The sequence below is a fragment of the Galeopterus variegatus genome, unplaced genomic scaffold, assembly GCF_000696425.1.
Source record: "Galeopterus variegatus unplaced genomic scaffold, G_variegatus-3.0.2 Scaffold923, whole genome shotgun sequence".
NCBI classification, from domain to species: Eukaryota; Metazoa; Chordata; class Mammalia; order Dermoptera; family Cynocephalidae; genus Galeopterus; species Galeopterus variegatus.
Genome location: NW_007727034.1, coordinates 229,622 through 251,954, shown reverse-complemented (window position 1 = coordinate 251,954; position 22,333 = coordinate 229,622). Strand labels below are relative to the sequence as shown.

At 38.2% G+C, this 22,333-nt stretch overlaps 1 protein-coding gene across 1 annotated transcript in view; it reads right to left on the bottom strand.

The window, feature by feature from the left end:
• The window catches only part of RABEP1 (rabaptin, RAB GTPase binding effector protein 1), an 82,672-nt gene that overhangs the window by 4,213 nt on the left and 56,126 nt on the right, over window positions 1-22,333 (bottom strand). The window contains exons 8-15 of the mRNA XM_008573447.1: window positions 18,037-18,504; window positions 16,448-16,552; window positions 14,620-14,736; window positions 9,944-10,042; window positions 6,684-6,824; window positions 3,267-3,456; window positions 2,675-2,730; window positions 458-556 (exon numbers count right to left, since the gene is read on the bottom strand). Of these exons, the coding sequence (XP_008571669.1) occupies window positions 458-556; window positions 2,675-2,730; window positions 3,267-3,456; window positions 6,684-6,824; window positions 9,944-10,042; window positions 14,620-14,736; window positions 16,448-16,552; window positions 18,037-18,504 (1,275 nt within the window). The remainder of the gene's footprint in view (window positions 1-457; window positions 557-2,674; window positions 2,731-3,266; window positions 3,457-6,683; window positions 6,825-9,943; window positions 10,043-14,619; window positions 14,737-16,447; window positions 16,553-18,036; window positions 18,505-22,333) is intronic.

Below are 22,333 nucleotides of genomic sequence, written 5' to 3'. Positions count from 1 at the left end.
GGAAAATAAGTCGCGATGTTTCACACTTAAAGGTCTGACCACCCATCTCACTAAGACCATTTGTAGAAAACTTCCTACACAATTTGCCACATGTATTTATTCTGACTAGACTAATCAAAATTTAGGTGGCAAATCTGGTTTGATGCAATGTTTATGATTTGATGTATCAGTCAAATGGAAGGACATTTACAAAGCAGTGCTCCTAACTGGGCAGTGCCCAAGCTTGGTTCAATGGCCCTCATAACCTACTACTTAAAGCCCACGAGGCCAAAGACAAGGGCCTCCACAGCTGGCAGAGGAAGATTTAACCCAACTCTAACGAGATTTAATTTTCTTTTTGCAAGTCTTGCCAACTTTCAAAGCAGAAATGTTGACATTGTTTTTTTTAAAATAGGTAGGATGTGATCCTACATTCTTAGCCGTGCTTTTTAAATAAAATAACCAACAAAAATATCACCTTAGCAGCAGTCTCTTTCTTTAACTGTTCTTCCAAAGTGATCTTTATCTCCTGAAGACTCTCAAGCTGTTGAGACTTCTCTTTAAATGTGGACTCCAACTGTGAAATTAAAAAAGAAAAAGCTGAAACTCACAGAAACTCCCTGTGGTTCACAGCACACTGACTGGAGGAGCCTGCAGCCTAAAGGAATCTACCCAAACTCAGGTCCTCCCAGGCCTTGGATCTTGGTTATGTTTGGAATGCTCTTCTCACCCTTTGACCTCTGTGGACCCCTACTGAATTTCTTCCACATCTAGTTTTTCACTAACCACTTGTTAGGCACCTACTATATCCTAAGGCCAGGAGATAGAGAAATCCAGAGAGACGGATGCATAAATAATTATGGCATGTGAACATACAGGAAGAAGCATTTAATTCTGCCAGGAAAGTTGGGAAGAGATTCCTAGAAGAGATGATGTTTGACTCTTTAAGATGAAAATTTTTATAGAGGAAGGAAAATGGTGGTATGGGGAGATGGTGGAGAGAGATACTCCAAAAAAGGAATGGATAGCATGCATAGAAAATGCACTCAGGAACAGTGACGAGGTCTGCTTGCCTACAGCACACAGTGCTCGGGGCTGTAGAGGCTGAGGCTGGAGAGACATGTGAGGCAATTTTTAAAGATCACCTTTGCCTCATAACATCAAGGTCAAGGGTTCAGATCCCCATACCAGGCATCTACCAAAAAAAAAAAAACACCTTGGCTTCAATATGGAGATGAACTACAAGTGGATAAATTTTGGAGGCAAAGAAACAAGTTACAATAAGCCAGGTGAGAAGTGAAGCCCAAGCAGTGGGAGTGGGAGTGGAAAAGATGAAAGGCATTCAGGGCACTGGTAATTTCTGCCAGCGCCATCTCAGCAGTAGAGTAGAGGCAGAAAGCAGACTGCAGTGGGCTGAGGAGTGACCAGGAGATCAGGCAGTGGAGACTGCTCTTTCAAGAACCCAGGCAATAAAGGGAAGAAGAAAGATGGGTTGCTTGAGAGAGACGTGCAATCCAAAGAGAAATTTTTTCTTTCTTAATGGGAGACACCTGAGCATGTTTACACACAATGGAAAAGACCAATAAAGAGGTAGAAGCTCAAAGTCCAGAACTGAGAGGGATAATTCAGGGGATGGCTGGAAGAGATGGGAGTGATTCAGTCCAAGTACCTATGCAATGACACTGTGGTCACAACCAGGTCATCATTTTCTCTGAAGAAACAAGAAAGAGAGAAGGCAGGGAATAGAAGTAGGAGAATATGTGACCTAGAGTCCAGAAGCTGAAGTTGGCCCTGCCTGAGGACTGAGGAGTGAGGTCAGTATCTACCGAGAGTGACAGGATTGAGGAATGGAAGAGACACAGCTCAGGACAGATGAAAGTCTGAGGAACACTGGAGGCCCATGTGACAGCCTGAGCACATGTGCCACCAATTCTGGTGGACTTGTGGGTGTCGGTGGGAGACTAGGTGAAGAAGCAAGCATGTAAGGTGCAGCCTTGAAGAAAGCAAAGGCAGTTGCTAAAACCAGGAGAAAAGGGAAAGTTGGAGGAATTGAAGGTCTGAAAGATGTACTTAGAACAGCAGGATCAAGAGATGGAAGGATGGAAGATTGTGGTCAATGAATGTGAGGCTGGAGAGAGATTTTAGAGTGGGGCGAGGTGCAGCCAAGTGTGTAGAAAGAAGGGCGAAGTAGAGGCAAAGGTCTTGACATTCAGGAACACTGAGGCCAGGGAGCTAAATGGGGTCACCTACCAAAGGTGCAGATGTTGTCTAAGAGAAGACTCTAAGCTAGAAAACATCCTCTCCTGTTTGTAAAAAAAAAAAAGTGTACGTATTTCGACTGCAGCTTTAAGCATACATCATGTTACAACCATGCCTTGCCTGTCTTCCCACTACAATGGGAACTCCAGGCAACAGGCACATCTTGGTCTTCCCTATACCTCTGCCAGTTAACACACGGCCTGACACAGTAAATGCCCTCTATCATCATCACGCCCAAATTCCAGTGGATTTTTCCCACTAGACAGAAGGCAGGGACCATGCCTTAACCTTCCTTAAAGGCAGGGACCATGCCTTAACTATCTTCTTATTCCTTGGGTGTCGCATAGTAGGATTCAATAAATAACCACTGCTAGCCAGCTGTCAAAAAATAAATTAATAAAGAAATAACCTCTGGTTGCTGAAACTCATGACTCACCTGTCCCTTTTCTACTTTTATTCTTTCTAATTCAGCTTTTAGGCTAGAAATGGAAGCTAGAAGGGAAAAAAAGAGAGGTATTAGCATTCATTCATTATTTTACATTAAATCATATTCCTTAAAACATCCCAAAGGATTCAAATATATACTGAACACTGGGTGGGGGGAACCTTTCACGAAATTATCCCCAACCAGTCGGCATCCTCAATAAGCTCAGGTAAAGGCAGAATCCACACAAATGGTCACTATCACAAACCACCTCTAGATCAAGTACCCACATCGGACTCTGCTGGCACATCAAAGTTCTTCAAGGAAATGCCACCCATCTAATCATGTTCTGAGTTTCCTATCTATTAGTAATTGTCAAAGAGAGGCCATCAGAGCTCCTAAAAAGACAATGAGGTTTTTGTGGCTTTGGTTTTTCTACTCCGAATTACTGGATATATCAGAACATCTGGAAACACAGACTGAGTTCTTAATTCTTTCTGATACTTTTCTGTTCTACACATTCCATCACCATGTATTACTTCTTACAATCAGAAAAATTTTATGTAGTGACACCAATTCTAAACTACAGCACTTCTAGCTTCACCTATTTCCTCCTTGCAGTTTTCTATTTCTAGCTGCAGAGTTTCTTCAAGGTTTTCTTTTAAACACTGTTCTGCTTGAATCTGCTCTTTTAGGAAAAGTATTTCAGCCTTCAGTTTTTCTTCCATGTGGTCCGCTGCTGTCCGCACATTAATGATGTTCTCACGGTATTTTAATACCAACTCCCGAAGTGCCTGGATTCAAGAAAAGAATGGTTACTGGGGTTTGCGAGGGTAAAAGGAAATTTTTAAAAAGAAGCTAATGATTTTCTATTACCAGAATTTTAGATATTGTTTTAAATGGTTCAAAATTAAGACTTTGAACTTTAACCCACTTGGGGCTTCAAGGGCAGGTGCCATGTCACCATTCAGTATGTTACAGAAATAAGACATTTCCAGCCAAAAATGTGTGTTGTGAGCTATATATTTTCCCTCAAAACTGTTTCATAAGCAGAAAAATAAATATGTTAAGTGACTTGCAACATAAGATTCACTAGGAATAACAGCTTAGGAGCCTTCTACTATTATGCAGTGGACTGAATGACCCCCTAAAGTCATTGAACCTTAATCCACATTGTAACTGCTGAGGGTAGGAAATCCTATTATGGTCACTGAAAGGTGGGGTCTTGAAGAGGTGATGGATTGTGAGGACTATGCCTAGTGAATGGATTGATTCATTCACTGAGTAATAAATTGATAGATTAATGGTGGTCATGAGTGTGGTTCTGATGACTTCAAAAGGAGCCAACTAAGAAAGTTAGCTCTCTCTTTGCTCCACCATTTTCTGCCATGTGAAACCCTTGCGTTGCTGTAAAGCCACCGCCAAAGAAGACCCTCAACAGATGTGTTCCCTGGACTTTGGCCTTCCCAGCCTCTGAAACTGTAAGCAATAAATTTCGTTTTCTTATAAATTACCCAGTTCCAAGTATTTTGTTATAAGCAACAGAAACGGACTAACACATATTACTTGCATAAATTTGAGAGGAGTTAGAGAAAGAAGACAAAAAAGAGTGAAACTCAGAAGCAAGTATGAACTCTAATAGGATAAAATTTACTTATTCCCTTATTCATTCATTCAAAAACTAACTGAACACCTACCACAAGCAAAGTACTATGTTAAGCCACAGGTAAGTAAGGTTAAAGAATGGCTTTCTAAGGTGATCAGCTGTTTAAATTCGGCTTAAACCTTATATTTTCCCTAAATTTTAGCTCTGTTTTCTGTTAGAAATCCTTCCAATCATATCCTAAAGCAAACTCCGAAGTAACCGGGATTCTTAGCTAACAAATGTACATAAATTAAAGGGCAGCAGTTAAAACTGTAACAAGAAAAAACTCATAAAATCTATTACTAAAGCAGGTCCAAGAATCAAGGCTTACAAGATAGACTGTCTACACATCCCTCAAGGATTCATGGAATTTTTAAAAATCTAGCAATAAAGTCTCTAGAAAACATGGAAGAGAGGAATCTTTCCTGACAAAAGAGAAAGGTCTAACAGAGGTGGAAGGTGGTAGTACAGTGAATTTAAGCTGATAGCAAAAGTAGATGGGTTCCCAATACCTTCTTTTTGATGAGAGTATACACCAGTTTAGAAAGGAGAAAGGGCTCTCTCAAGAATGCCAGTAACCTGAGCTGACATGACAAGTTGGGGGAAGGTGAGGAGGAACAAGAAGCTAATTGCAAGATACGCAATTGAGTTTTTGTAAATGATCAAATAAAACAGTACTGTTAATATGTACATAGGAAAAAAGAATGAAGTCTAAATTGTAGAGGTTGGATCTACAGGGTAGGATTAGAGGAAACTTTTACTTGCAAAATTACAAATTTCTGTAATGTCTGATTTTTAAATAATTCTTAACAACTACAATTTCTTTAAAAAAAAAAAAGAAAAGGAACAAATAACATTTGTCTATTTTGTTTTGAAAATTGCTCTAAGAAATCCCATCTTTGCCTATACTGTTTATAGGGTTTCTTCGGGTTTAGCCTAAGATATTTTTTATGTGTTGAAAGGTTTAGAAACATATACCTATAAAAGTCAGATAAAGTTAAAGAGAAAGTTATGAATGTCTCCAGTTTCTAGCCCAGATTCAGCCAACCACACAAGAATGTAAATGACCAAAAGTGTCATCTTAGCAGACAGAAAGATGGTGGGTGTGGTACAACCTTTTAAGTGACAGATTAAAAACAAACACCACAAGGAGCCAGCTTGCTGACCCCTTCAAACATTTCTGGCACATTCTCCATCTGGTCCCACAAGAATAACATACAGACCTGGATTTGGCAAAGGATTCTTAGACATGACATAAAAAGCACAGCAACAAAAGAAAAACTAGATCAATTAGACTTCATCAAAATTTAAAACTTTTGTGCTTTGAAGGGCACCATTAAGAAAGTGAAAAAGACAACCTGTGGAATGGGAGGAAAATATTTGCATATCATATCTGACATGGGACTTATATCGAGAATATATAAAGAACTCTTACAACTCAATAACATAAAGACAAAGAGTCCAATTTTAAAAGCAAAGGATCTGAATAGACATTTCTGCAAGGAAGACATACAAATGGCCAATAATCTGCTCAGCCCCAGTAGTCATTAGGGAAATGCAAATTACAACCACAATGAGATACTACTACAAACCCATTAGGATGGCTATAATCAAAAAGTGAGATAAGTGTTGGCAAGGGTGTGGAGAAATCTGAGCCCCTAGACACTGCTGGTGGGAATATAAAATGGTGCCACAGCTTTGGAAAACAGCCTAGCAGTTCCTCGACAGTTTAAACATTGAGTTGTCATATGACCCAGCAATTCCACTACTTGCTATATTACCAAGAGAAATGAAAACATGTCCACACCAAAACCTGTACATGAATGTTCACAGCAGCATTATTAATAACAGCTCAAAAGTGGAAACAACCCCCCAAATGAATGAATAAACAAAATATCTACACAATGGGGTATTGTTCAGCCATCAAAAGGAAATGAAGTGCTGATACATACTACAAGTACTGATACATGCTACAAGATTCACTATTAATACATAATGAATCTTGAAAACATTATGCATGCTAAGTTAAAAAAGCCAGACACAAAAGACCACATCTTGTATGATTCCATTTATAAGGTAAATCTCAAGATATAAGGAAGATTAGTAGTTGTTTAATGTCCAGGGGGAGGGGAAACAGGAGTGATAGCTAAAGGGTAAGGGGTTTCTTTTTGAGGTGACAAAAATGTTCTGAAATTGACCATGGCGATGGTCACATTTAACTGTGATATATACTAAACACCACTGAGGTGAACACTTTAAAAGGTTGAATTGTTTGGTATGTGAATTATATCTCAATAAAGCTGTTTAAAAAATAACTTAGAGACATTTCAGAAAATGTACTTGTTGACATTTTTGATCATGTGGAAAATAAGTTACCTCGAGAGTGTCTGGGAGGATGAAGTCTTCCGCTTGCTGTAATGAAACATGCAAGCTATGCTTTCCCTGGAGGCTGTCATTATCTTTCTGTAACCTCACCAGCTCTTCTGAAACCTGTTCCCGTGACTGCATCAGCACTGCCTAAAACAGAAATAGATACTAATCACAGCCAGAAAGGTAAATCTGGTCTGGTGATAGCTACGCCAGAGCAAAACAAGGCCAAACAAATGAGGGCTGAGGATAAAGGGTATGTAAAAAGCTCTGCAAGACTTAGAAAAAGCTGCTCAGATTTTTTGATTTGCAGCCTTTTCACATATTCAACAAAGGGACAGGCAATGAAGCCAGTATCTGAGTTCATTCTCTAGTTTCTATCAATAGCTTAAAAATAATTAATCTCTTCCCTCCATATTCCTGGACTACAGAAGGACCAGGATCTCTAGCTCAATGGAGGTGGTTAATCCAATCGAGACCCATGTCAAATAGAGCATGTACCCCTAGACAACTCCTGTTTCCTCATGGCATGCATTCAACAGGAAGCACAGAGAAACAAAAAAGTGTCTTCATCTTCCATTACATATACATCTGTTCAAATTCAGGGTCACTATGAATGGCCCAGCAGCCCCAAATACTGAAAGTCATCAAGTGGCTCTATGCTCAAAAAAAAAACAGGGCAACTGAGAAACTCATTCTTAAAATGAGACATGTTCCTACTTCCTCTGCTTGCTGACGTGTAAAACAATTTGAGGTATTTCATATTAATCTGTATTGACATAAAAGTAATTATAGCTAATTTGAATATTAAAGTTCTGCAAAAGTATTTAATTTCTGCTAATTTTTAATACTAAGTCATTTACCCTTCGGGCACACATAAATGTAGTTTACTCACTCATCCAACATTTATTTAGCAGCTACTACTCTATGCTAGGTGTTTTGCTGCCCATGGGGAAAACAGAGTTTAAGGAAATAATCAGATAAATGCATTCTACAAGATAATTACCCTAAAACATTCTACAAGCAACTGGCCTGGACTTTTCAAAAATGTTAATGTCATAAAAACAAACAAAAAAAAGTGGGGGATGCTTCTAAATCAAAGGAGATTAAAGTGACATGATAACAAAATGCAATATGTGATCCTTGATTAGTTCTGTGTCAAAAAATAAAAATATAAAAACCACCACTAAAAAAACAATCAATGATTTTTTGGGATAAATGGTTATATTTTAAGGATGTAATAATAATATTGAGGTTATGTAAAACAACTTCTTTGTTCTTAGGAGATACATACTGAAATATTTAGGAGTATCTGCTTCTCCTAATGAAGTCTACAACTTAATTCCAAACAGTCCAGCAAAAACACAAACCAAAACACACAGACGGTAGTCCTCCCTTATCTACAGGGGATACATTCCAAGACCCCTAGCGGATCCCTGAAACCGCAGATAGTACTAAACCCTATATGTACTATGTTTGTTCCTATACATACATACCTATCATAAAGTTTGATATATAAATTAGGCACAGTAAGAGATGAACAACAATAATGAATAGTAAAATAGAATAATTATAACAATATACTATAATATAAAAGTTATATAAATGTGGTCTCTCCCAAAATCTCTTACTATACTGTACTTACACTTCTTGTGATGATGTGAGATGATAAAGTGCCTATGTGATAAGTTGATAAGATGAAGTGAGGTGAATGGCGCAGGCATTGTGACAGAGCATTTAACTTATGAATTGCTTATTTCTGGAATTTTCCATTTAATATTTTCAGACCGTGGTTGACTGCAGGTAACTAAAACCGTGGAATTAGAAACCACGGATAAGGAGGGGGGACTACCACACCTACATACACACAATATACCTACACACATATGAGAGAGACTGAGAGAACAAGTGCAAGTGTGCACCACTGCGGCCAGATTATTAGCAACTGGTGGATCTAAGAGAAGGTCTTACGAATGCTGATTCCATACACTTCTAAGTTTGAAATTTTTCAAAATAAAAAGGTAGGGAAAAATATTAAGATCCCAACCCCCATGATAGCCACTCTTCTCTGAAGAGGCCTAAGAAACTGAGTTTCTCTTTCTCAGTAAAAGAACCATTCGTAGTGATTTCAAGAAAATGGTTTAAAGCATTAGAGTTCACAGGACCTCAACCTTAATTTCAACAATTCTCCAATGTCACCTGCAACACATTCACTTTAAGTGAGATCAACTTGAAAAGTGTTCTTTGCAAAGGCAGATGGGTTTGCCTTTTAAAAGACAAGAAGGAAAAAGATGAAAAGGGGCAAAGGAGCGTGGGAGGCGTAACACTATGAAACTTTGTCAGCATTTAATAGTGATTTTAAAGCCAATAGTTATTATTTTGTATTCTCTAATTAGAGAAAAGATATGAAACTCTCTGGTCAATGATTAGGAAGAGAGGCTTCCCAACAGACCGGGTCTAGGATTCAGGAATTAGCTCAAAGGCCATTCAGATACTGACCAATGCCAATCAAAAACAACCCATTATCATTCCATCACAGGCTTGGATTTTTTTTTTTTTTTAAATTGTCATCCCTGGAAGAGCTGGGTAAGAAGCAACTTTGTAAGATCCTCCCAGCAGGACCAACTCTGCTATAAATTACACAAGGTCATCAGATGCAAGGTTCCAACTTTGAGAAAAAGGAAGAACAAGACAAATGCAGCCAGACTGGCGAGCAGGGAGGCCCAAGCCTGGGGAACTATCTGCAAAGGTTCCAGCCAGCCCCTGCTCATAAAGCTCTCTGCCCCCATCCCTCTCAGAATTAACGGCCTTCTGGAAGTTCCCCAGCACCACGACAGTTATGATACATATTTTTATCATAACCCTTGTGAAATTAATGAGGTTATTCTGAGTAAATTAGCTGTCCAGCAAAAGCACAATTGTTCAAAAGCTGCACCAGCTAGGACTCTGAGAGATTTTAATTTTTGAGCTTGTATTTGGAACTGAATATTAAATGTTGCTCATAGTTTATTCTGTTTAGGCTTCCCAAATCATAAAAATAAATTAAGTTAGAGATGAGAGTTGGGGGGGGAGGGAGGTGTCAGGAAGTAGGTTTAAGAAAGGAATAATGTCTTACAATATTTTGTACATTACTAATGTTCTATGGGCCCTGGAGAATATAACAGAAACCATTTTGGGCAGGGTGATAAAGTCATATCAATATGATTTCAAAACAGAACAAAAAAGAATATATATACCACAGTTACTGTTTATTTAAAATGTTAACTTACCATCTGTTCCTGAACATCCCTCTTTGCCTGGGAAAACCCCTGTTGTAACTCTTCAAGTAAGATCTCGGATTCTTGGGCTCTTAGGACAAGTGCAGAGATCTTTAAAAAAAAAAAAATGCATATCCAGAAAATATAAAGTTAGGAACTGGTTATTCTGAAACTAATCCTTCCATCTCCTGATTATTCATTGTCCAAAATTGACATTTACTTAGTTCACGGTAACCACTCACCACTCATTCAACAGATAATGTGTGCATCTGCTGCGTGCAAAGCCTCAGCCTTTCAGATAACACCAAAGCCCTGAGTCGTGTGCTGCCATACATGACCAAACAGCATTATGTGGGTCTCTAGACAGATATTAATCCACATGACCAAGTTACAGATATTATTTTTAAAGGGGCTTAAAAAAATCCATAAATATTTGAAACGCTGTCCACAAAAAAAAACAGCACACATTTAAAGGATAAATGAATCTTTTCTGAACTAGCTGCAATATTCTTAGGTGGTTTATCTAAAAGCAATACACACATGATTAACATCATTGAATTCTTTTTTTTTCCTTTTTGTCTTTTTTTGTGAACGGTAACGGGATCGCAAATCTTGGTGTTGTGCCCGTACCACGACCAGCAACGGGGTCGCAACCCTCAGTGTCGCGCCCGCACCGCGCTCAATCAGTGAGCGGACTGGTCTCTATATGGGATCCGAACCCTCTGCGGGAGCGCCACCACACTCCCAAGCGCCGCACTCTACCGAGTGCGCCACCGGGCCGGCCCGACATCATTGAATTCTAAACTCCCTTCGACTGGCTTTAATGTTACTGAGGATGGGTTTACTTGAAAATTGATGACTCATACATAAAAATAATAATATAAATGAAAATAATTTTGTTTAGACATTTTTTAAATGATTACTGTAACAGTTCTGCTCCCAATAGTGGCGAATGAGGTAATGTGAACCAATCTTCCTATTGAGAATTAGAAAAACTGTATAAAAATATAATATGTATTTCTACTTGAGAGAACTGGAGAACTAACGAAGCAAAAAAGAGCCAAGGATCAGGATAAGGATGAGTAGAATGCAGCACATGTAATAGTTCTTTAGAAACACATGCCAGTTGCCAAAGAAACAGATATGACACCAAGAAGCTGAGCAGAGCACTTGAGAACCCCAGGATAGGGTGGCAAAAATGAGGCAAAGGGACCCCTGGTTACCATCCTGAACTTGGCTGGGTCCCCAAAGGGCCACACCTTAAAAGAATGGTAGAATTTTACATAATCCAACCTCCACAACTTTATATAATTTCCATTCCTATAATGGGATTAAAGTGATTCAGGATTGTTAGTACCAGTAGTTGCCTGCTTCTCATAAGGAAAATGGCATCATGCTAGGCTTTATATTATTTCAACAATTTTTTATATACAATATCCAAAATGCATATAAAAATGCACAAGGAAATATGATTAAAAAAAAAAACAACAGAAACAGGTCTACAATGGATTCATGTACGTAAATTACTAGCTACTCGATCTGTTTTTTATTTTTTTGGCAGCTGGCTGGTGTGGGGATCTGAACTCTTGACCTTGGTGTTGTAACACCTCACTCTAACCAACTGAGCTAACCAATCAGCCCTGTTCAAAGATTTTTAAAAAGGCAAAATTTAGAATTGCTAAAGAACAGGAAACAATGAAGAATAACTAAATGGAAATAATGAACTGAAAAAAATCAATTACCTAAAATAAAAAAACTAAAAAAAAAATCAATTACCTAAGATAAAAATTCATTGGATGAGCTTACAGATAAGATCCATTTGAATAGAAAATTGGTGAACTATAAAAGACAGATTTGAAAAAAATAAAGACAACAAGATGGAAAATACAGAAGAGAGGGTAAAAGGCATGTATATGCAACGAGACGTTCTAACATATAAATATCTGAAGAAATAATAACCAATGGAAATATCTAGTAGAGCTAACAAAATAAGCCTATGCAACAATCTCCTAATTTCACTCCTAGATATACTCAGAAGAAATGAGTCTACATGTCTACCCAAAGATACATGCAACAATGTTCATAGAAAACTTACAATAGCCAAAAACTAGAAACCACCTAAATGTCCCTCAATTGTAGTACAAATAATGGTATATCCATGTAAGAGAATATTCAAAGCATTAATAAATAATGCTGATACACAGAACAATATGGATAAATCTCACAGACAAAATGATGATCAAATAAACCGGACACCAAAGGCTACATACTATACAATTCCATTTATATGAAGTTCAAGAACAAGCAATACTTAAAACGTGTTAAAAGTCAGGATAGTGGCTACCTTTCCATATAGGTAGGTGGGGTATTATGGACTAGGAAAGAGCATGAGTGTATTAGAAATGTTCTGTATCTTGATCTGGGTAAGGATTACCCTGGAAAAAATTTTCACATGTGTACTCAAACTGTACACTTGAGATTCATGCACTTTACTGGACGTATAACTCAATAAAAACATGTCTTTAAAAGAAACATAATGGGTGAGAACTTTCCAATTGTGATGTAAAACATCAATTCTGAGATGCAAGAAACCCTGTGAACCTCAAACAGGAAAAATATAAAGAGAAATACACCTAGGCACAGCGCAGTAAAACTGTAAAAAACAAAAAACAAGAACACTTTTTAAACAGCCAGGGAAAAAAACATTTTATATTCACAGGAACAACAATAAGACTGATAGCTGACTTATCAGAAACATGGGAGCCAGAAGCAATGGAATAGTAACCACAAAGTGCTGAAAGAAAATAACATACATGCTGAGAATTCTCTACCTGGAGACTTCTGGTGGGGTCCAACAAGGATTAAGCCCCTAGGGCCTCTCTGCACTGATTACAACTAAAAACTCTGGACAAAATGCAAAAAACAACCTGAAGACTGAAAAATAAGCAAAAGCAGACAGACTACAGAGGGAAATCAGAACCAAAAGAAGCGATTCATATAGGAGTGAGTTTCCTGTTTATTTGTTCTTTTTTTCCTTCTTTCTCACCAGCATGGATTTGAGGGCAGCCCCAGTTGTGAAGCTACAACAGTTTCAGCAGTTCAGGAGATAAAACTTTTTGGCCACAGGGCCAGGAACAAGATGTCTATGAACCAGATAACACAGGGGTAATCTTAGAGAGGAGAGAGATAGAAAAATTATCCCCTAATTCCATATATGAACCAGCACAAGTCCCACACTCAAATACAAATACAGGGACAGACCCAAAACAACACAGCAGTGTCTTTTTAAATGGAATTGGCATTATAACTACCACTCACAGAAGGCAAAACAGAACTTGGGAACTCCCATGAGTAGAAGCATCCTGAGGCACATGCCAGATGCAGCTGTCTCAGAATCGTAAGCCAAATAAACCTCTGTTCTTTATAAATTACCCAGTCTCATGTATTTCTGTTACAGCAACACAAAAAAAAACAGACTAATACAAGGCTCTAACAAGATTATATAAAGAACACCTAACAAATCAATAAGAAAAACAAATAATCAAAAAAAGTAAAACAAAGCAGACAATCCAAGAGAAGAATGAGCTAAGACAGGAATCTCACATAGACACACAAAATATCCCGATGGCCAATAAATATGAAAAATGCTAAATAACTTCAACAGTCATCAGAGAAATGCTAACTAAGCAACAATGAAATACCATTACACACCCACCAAAATGGCTAAAATTAAAATAACTAACAAAATTAAGTTTCTGAAGAGCTTGAACCCACAGGAATTCTTCTCATACATTGCTGGTGGGAGTATAAACTGTACAGCCACTTCCCAAAACTGTTTGGCATTATAATCTATTAAATTTGAACATATATTTTGAAAGTTTTGCCCCACGCATTCTACTCCTATATATATCTATCTAGCACAAACATGTCCACTTGGCCCCACACAGAAATCTCAAAGTAACATTATTCATAATATCCCAGAACTGAAAATAACTAAAACGTCCTTGAACATTTGAATGGATCAACTGTGGTATGTCCATACAGTGGTACAACCACACAACAGCAAAAGCAGACAAACAACTACATGTTATCACGAATAGGAATCTCACACTGTTGAACAGAGAAAGACAGAAACAAAAGAATACACGGTGTATAACTCCATTTTTTTTTTTAATTAAAAAACAGACAATACTAATCTAATGGTGTTAGAAGTGAGGACAGAGGTTTACTTCTAAGGAGGAATCTGTTAGTGGAAGGAAAAGTGAGAACTTCTGTAGTACTGGCTAAAGTTCTGTTGCCTGATCTCAATGGTGGTTACACGGATGTTAGTTCCGGTATGTTTGGTATATCTGGGTATGTTTGGGTTTTTCTATGTAAGCTGTACTCTTAAAATGTTAAAAATAATTGGTATCGTTCTTGTCAACAAGTTTCTTGTGCAGCAGAAAAACCTAATTAATAAAAATAAAAGGGGAAAGGAGAAGCAGAGCCTCCTGACATTCATTAACCAATTTCAAAAAAATCTGTAAGACACCACAGAAAGATCTGTAAGAGGCCTTGTTATCTGAGAGGAAATAAAACTGCCAAATCTTCAGGGCAAAAGAAACATGACTACATTTTTGAATTTGTTTTTTTAATAACCCAGTCACCCGCCCCCCCAACCAGGTCACATTATAAAAACCCTCATTTACCTGGTGACTTGAATCTTCAGTGCTCTGCTTTATGAAGTCTTCCAGCTCCTGTTTATCTTTCATTGTCTTCTCTAACTGGTCATTAGCTTGCCTTAGCATCACCTGCAGTTTTTTCACCTATGTAATTTTATAAGTCAATTGGAAGAAAGAACCAGAATTCTTTTATAAATTTTAAAAAATCCCTAACTCCAGAATTCTTTTTAATCTCTAATCTTTTTTTCTTAGAAACATCACAAGATTTATCAATTCTGAGATAAATGACCTCAAGAGACAACAGTACTGTGCTTTACAGTTAACAAATCATTTTTCACATACATTATCTTATTTGAAAATATCTGCTTCTCCTCCTGGGTCCTCTGGGCTATGGCGCTGGCCTCCCTAACGCTAGTCTATGCTCTGCCTCCAATTTATAATCCACACGAACACTATAATTTTGACAAAAATGAAATCACACAAGTTCCCTACTAAAATCCCTAAGTGCCTCCCAAAGTCTTCAGTGTAAAATTTAAACCCCTTCACAATCACCATCCTCCCTCAATGATCTCATCATGGCCTGCCTTTGTAGCTTCCTCTCCTGTTACTTTTTAACACACACCCTTTATGCCCAGCCATACAAACTACTCATAACTTCCCAGAACACATCATTTTCTTTCATAACTCTGTTCCTTTCTTTGAACACCCTTTCCCCTTTCCCCATTTCTTTTCCTAATTTTTACCAGGCTCTAAAACAAACAGCTCAAGTGTGACCTTTCCTGAGCCCACAGTTAAGCTAGATGTTCCTCCTCTAGTTCTGTGTGTATCTGCAGTAACAAACTATATTAAATTGATGGCTTGGGTGTCAACACTGAAAGCTCCTTATGGGCAGAAACTGTGTTCTAGCTACATCTGAATCCCAAGGACCCAGAAAAATGCCAGGCACAGATGAAGCATCAGTAAATGTCTACTGACATATCTATGGAATCCAAGGTAGCCCATCCTCATGCCACACTATCAGAAGTCAAATACATTAGTTTTGCAAATAGCCTTAAGATTTTACTTTTGAACCATCTATGAAAAGAGCATACCTGTAGGAACTCAATGCCAATGATATTTGAAAATATTAAGTCATCATTCTAATCTGCTTAAAGTTCTTTCAAAGACTGAGAGAACAATCTTCATAAGCAAAGAACAATTTGGAAATATAAGAAAAAACGGTCTTTACATATGCTTTCACAAGCCTATTCATGAAATTCTACTTTATTTTCTAAATGTTCTCAAGGTACCCATTATTAAATGCTGTATTTGGAAAGGTAGTTAAGACTTGTCAGTCTCAGCATACCAAATCTACCAAAGCTTAATTTCTGTGACCCTACAAATGAACCTTAATCAATTCAACAAATTTATGAGGAGCAGACAATAAGCAATGAAGATTCCAAATACTGATTAATTATGACATTCCGTTAAACTTTTATTCTATTAGAGGCAATAGTCAAAATCCTTTCTCCCTAAATCTCCATATCATAAAGTACTTCCTATGCGTGTAAGATCATGACAACATCATTTTTAGGCCTTGAGTGGGAGGGACAGGGTGGGAGAGGAGATGGCAGTGCTTCTGTGAGAGCTGAGCTGATCTGTGCAGTTCTGCCAAGTCAATGAAGCACACATACACAAAAGCAGAGTCCTAATGAGCTCCCACTGGAAATGTAACTTCCATTGTATGTACCAGATTATTTCATAATTTAACAAGATGGATATGCTCCATAATGCAAATGGGGGGGAGCAATTAATTCGGCACCTCCAATGAAAACTACAACAGCTCACCAATTTGGCATATCCAAAAGAAACTCACCTGGTCTCTTGTTTCAGCTTCCTGAATCTGAATTCCTTGTAACTGTTTTTCATAATTGGAACACATATCACAACGTCTACCAAGTTTATTTCCCGCATTATGCACCTGAAGGGCACCAAAATTACCTCTTATCAGGCAGAACAAAATAATTCTACGTCACATACTTGAGGAATGAGTGCATAGTCTTACTGATCTTATTCAAAGTAGAACATGGAGTAAGAAATTTTTTAGGGACTTATGGCAACAAGTTAAAATACAGAGTCAGATTTTAAAAAGTCATAATCCCCAGGATAAGTATGATAGAAAAACAAGGAATACAACTTATCACCACCAAGAGGCTAAGGGACACAAAACACCACATTTGAGAAAAACACAAAGCTAGCAAAAGGTACTACAATGTGGCATTCGCAATTTAAATCAATACTATCCAACCAATGGGAAGAAAAATACACAAAAAAACAGTGCCAATTCACCTTTCACCAGCTCCAGTTACAAAATAGTTACGAAACTATTAAGAAGCACCTTCTCACATATTTTTTGCATGAGACCAAGGAGAATAGTTTCTTTCATATTTAATAATCTGTTCCACTTACGGGTCAATAGCTCCTTTAAAGAGAAGTATCCTGAGTAAAGGAGAGCACTACATGTCAGAAAACCTGGATTCTAACCCAGGTTTTGCTACTGAGTGGAAGGGAACACTTGAGTGACTCACTTGATCTTTCTGAGCCAGTTTCTCATCTGTAAATTGGGAACAATCATGCCCTGATTGCTTCATTATGATAGTGAAGCACAAAAAGATGAGGTATGTGAAAGGGCTTTGTAATCTGTAAAGCATTATGCAAATACATACTTAAGTTTTTATCTCCTAATCTTTTTTTTTTTTTTTTTTTTGCAGCTGGGATCTGAACTCATGACCTTGGTGTTATAAGCCTAACCAACTGAGCTAACCAGCCAGCTATAATCTTATTTCTGAGTTTACAAATACTATGAGGAGGCAAATTAACTTCATTAAAGGTTGCCTTCTTTTCTCTCCCATATTTTCCATCCCCCCCTTAAACCCACTCTCAGAATCAACAGTTGACTAGTTTGCACTTTAGAGCTAAAGGACAAGATCAAAGAGCATAAATACTGGAATACATTGAGATTACAGAAAACTGCAAAGCGGGGCTGGTCAGTTAGCTGAATTCGTTAGACCATGGTGCATGATAACACCAAGGTCCAGGGTTCGATCCCTGTGCTGGCCAGCTGCCAAAAAATAGGAAATGTTAAAGTAAAACAGATTCAGGTTATTCTAACTTAAACTTAGCAATGCTAGTCAGGCAGGTTGCTCCAACTTCATAGCTGTGACTTCAGGTGGAGAAGTCCACACTCAATGAGATTAGCTAGTTAATTCCCTTCTCTGTCACAATCAACTGGAATAGCCAAAGCAGAGTATGACAAGAGTCAGACAACATGGGTTAACATCCGCTTGCTGAGAACATGTGCCTGCACTAACTCCATGGACTATCTATTGAATGAACAATAAATCCCAGAGCCACCCAGCATCCCTCAGAGTCAGCACATGGAAAAAAGTCAGAAAGATAACTCACCTCTTTCTGCAGGAGATTCCATTCTGTCTCACTAACTAAGCGGTAACCACTGGGGGACACGTAAGCACTCTCCACACCCTGGGTAACACTGGAGAGGAGGGATGCCGTCTCTTCCTGTTCTGGTGTCATTGCCTTGATTGCTCTTTCCTGATCTTTGGTTAACATAAACCCACTTGGCATCTGCAGTGACCCAAGGGATGCAGTATCAAAGTTCTCAGACACCGAGTCTGCTCCTACCAGTGGTCCAAAATCTGACTCGTCCAGGTTTCCAGCAGATTTTGCTTTGTAGTTATAGCCTAAAGCTTTGGATTGCAATGAGCCTGAGGTTCCCAAGCTGTCTGTAGACTGTGCTCTCCTGAGTCCGTCTTTAAACATGTCACTGTCCGATTTACTGAATGGATCTCCAGATGGCAACAGTAAGTCTGCATCTAAGGAATGGACCGAACCATGGGTGCTGTCTAAATGCTCCTGAAATGTGAAAGTATATATTGCCAAGTTAGATAATTCTCTGTGTCTCCAAAGAGAAAAACTACCATATATTAAATGTATTTTTCCACATGTTACACACGATAATGCTACCTTCATATAATCACTGAACAAACATTTATTGAATGTCTCCAATAAATCAGGCACTCGGGATACAACTGTGAGCAATATACAATCTCTGACCTCAAGATGTGAACAGTTTCATGAAAAAGACAAACAGGCAAGCAGGTTATTACAATACTGTATTTAATAAAATGATAGGCTAGAGCTATGTACTGAATGCTCTGGGAGCTCAAGAAGAGGAATTTAGCCCACACATGAGTAGTAAGGGACGGTCACTTGCATTTCAGTGTTGGGTATGTTGAGCACAAGGTGCGTTTTGAATAGCCAAGTGAAGGTGCCTTTTGAATGTCCAAGTGAAGATGTCTACCCAATAGAAGGACATAGAAATCATTAGATAGGGACTTGGGAGTAACCACTGTATAATGATAATAAAAGCTACAGCACACAAATCAGAACACCTAGGATAAGAGGGACACAGGCAGAACCCTGAGAAACACCAACCTCTGGGGGACGGGCAGAAGAAGGAAAAGCCAGAGTAGCAGAAGGGAAATGTGGAGAATGTGGTATTCTGGAAACCAAGTTTCAGGAAAGGTGTAAACAACATGTTAATTGAGGAGAATGTGGTATTCTAGAAACCAAGTTTCAAGCAAGGTGTGTGATCAACATGTTAAATGTGGTACACTAAGTGAAAGAAGCCAAACACAAAAAGTCACATATTATATGATTCCATCTACAAGAATGTCAAGAACAGGTAAATCCATAGAGACATAAAGCAGATTAATGGCTGCCAGATGCTTGGGGGGAGTGGAGAATGAAGTGTGACTCTTTAACACCAAGGTCAAGGGTTCAGATTCACATACAAGCCAGCCACCCCTCCCACCCCTCAAAAAAAGAGACCCTTTAATGGTTATGGGGTCTTCTTTGGGAGTGATAAAAATGTTTTCAAACTAGACAGATGTGACAGTTACAAATTGTGTATATGCTAAATGCCACCGAATCATACATTTTTTTTTTCTTTTTCTTTTTCAGCTGGGCAGTACAAAATTGTACTCTTTAAATAGTTACTTTTATGTTATATGAATTTCATGAATTTCATCTCACTTTTTTTTTTTTCTAAAGATGACCAGTAAGGGGATCTTAACCCTTGGTGGTGTCAGCACCAAGCTCTCCCGAGTGAGCCACGGGCCATCCCTATATAGGGATCCGAACCCGTGGCCTTGGTGTTATCAGCACCACACTCTCCCAAGTGAGCCATGGGCCGGCCCTCATCTCAATTTTTTTAAAAAGGCAATATAGAACATTCCCAAAGGCAAAAAGCAGACGAGTGCAATTGCGTGATGCAGCTGCATAGTTAGTGGGAAAATAAGAAAAACAAGGAAAATGTAACAAAGTTTTTCTTGATACTAAATTTATTCAATTTAGGGCTAGCCCATTAGCTCAGCTGGTTAGAGCTCAGTGTTGTAACACGAAGGTTAAGGACTTGGACTCCCATATCGGCCAGCCACCAAAAAAAAAATAAAAATAAAAAAGTAAATTTATTCAATTTAAAGGATTATCCTTTTTCTTCAGATGATATCCTTTCTATTTTTTGTTGTTAAGTGACCTTTCTTTTACAAATATGAGGAAACTGTGGAATAGTCTTTTTAATGTTTTTTGGGGGCAGCTAGCTGGTATGGGGATCCAAACCCTTGACCTTGGTGTTACAGGGCTGCTCTCTAACCAACTGAGCTAACCAGCCAACCCCTTTCTAATGTTCTAAAAATATTTTTACTTGTTATAATAAAAAGATGACAACTTTTACATTAATTCATCCATTTCTTTCCTTTTAAAGATTTTTACTCATCTGAAATTCAGATGGCTGAAAACACATATCTAGTATATATTAAGCAAACTATGGCAATGGTTCCAACTAAGTATCCTAATAAAAACTGGAATAAGAAACCATTTTCTTAGCTTACAAAAGAACCTAACACCTACTACTATCACATACAATGCTGCTGTGACATGGAAAAGGGAAGAGGATATGGGCATAAAAGTTGTGAGGACCATTTTAAAAACACCAGACTACCATAAAGACAACAGTGTACAGAACATATACTTCTAGGGGAAGCATGAACTGTTATGGTGTTTCTAGAGCTGGCCGGTTAGCTCAGCTGGTTAGAGCACAGCCTTGTAACACCAAGGTCAAGGGTTCAGATCCCCATACCAGCCAGTCACCAAAACCAAAAAAACTGTTATAGTGTTTCTGGAACATAATTTAACAGTATGTCCTAATACCTTGAAAATGTTTATGCCCTTGAATTCAGCAATTCTTTTCCTAAGAAAATAATCAGATACATCCATAATGATTTTTGTCTAAGAAAAAATTATATATAATAGCATTATGGAAGTACTTACAATAACAAAAGTTTTAGAGTAGAAAAAAATGGAACCAACTGGATTACCAGTGTGTAAATCATGTGTTTTATTTTCTATATTTCTTGGGGGCCTTACTGGAGGAGGAGAAACTATGCCTCTGGGTTATCTAATTCTTAGAGATAACAGACAACTCACCCACCTGTGAACATGACTTTCATATGCAAACCAACCAATCCCAAGCCCGTATCCCCAACCACCTCCTTTATCAAATTGTCACACACCAAGCCAATTTCCCCTACCCTAAACCAACCCAAAGACCAGGTACAAAATAATTAAAGACAGTCCCTATGTCCCCAAACCTGGCAGAATTATTCAAACTAGCCAATCCTAGACTGTTTGCCCTGCCCTGCCTTAGCTTTTCCCGTGTAAAGCCCAATAATGGCTGTGGCCCATGCTTTCCCCTCACTCTTGCTTCTGCCTCCTGACCAGCTCTGGTGCTTCCCCATGTGGCCCTGCCTGATGCGTTGTGAATCTCATTTCTAGGGGAATGGTGACATTAAATTTTTCTTCCAATGGCATTGACCTCCCATGTCATCAATGACCTTTATCAATTAAAACCTGGGCAAAAGTCAATTAGTAGGGAACCAGCTAAAGAAATTATGGTACATTTACATGCTAAAATTCTGTCAGCCATTTAATATCATTTTTGGAGAGAAATGTACATAAAACACTACGTAGTTACAATCTAGGTTATATTTAAAAAGTGGAAATAGAAACACATATATGTCATCTTTGGAAAAGAAAACAGAAAGATACATACTATAATGTTAGTGGTGGTTATCTCTGAGTGTAGGATTATCTACCAGTTATTTTCATTTTCTATGACTTCTTCTAAACGTTAAAATTTTCAGGCCGGCCCCTGGCTCACTTGGGAGAGAGTGTGGTGCTGATAACACCAAGGCCACGGGTTCGGATCCTATATAGGGATGGCCGGTTAGCTCACTTGGGACAGCATGGTGCTGACAACACCAGGTAAAGGGTTAAGATCCCCTTACCAGTCATCTTTAAAAACAAAAAAACCCCACAAAATTTTCCATAGTTCACTTGGGACAGCATGGTGCTGACAACACCAACTCAAGGGTTAAGATCCCCTTACCAGTCATCTTTAAAAACAAAAAAACCCCACAAAATTTTCCATAATGAACATATATTACTCTTGTAGTGAGAAAAGCACATTCTAAGCATCATGATAAAGAAGATATGAGGTCTTAAAAATTTTAAATGTCTTTGGCAACAAACCTAAGTCTCCAAAGCATTCCATATTAACTTTAAACCAAGAACTAAGTAAATTGTCATGATTCTCAACACAAAACAATTATTCTCAACATTC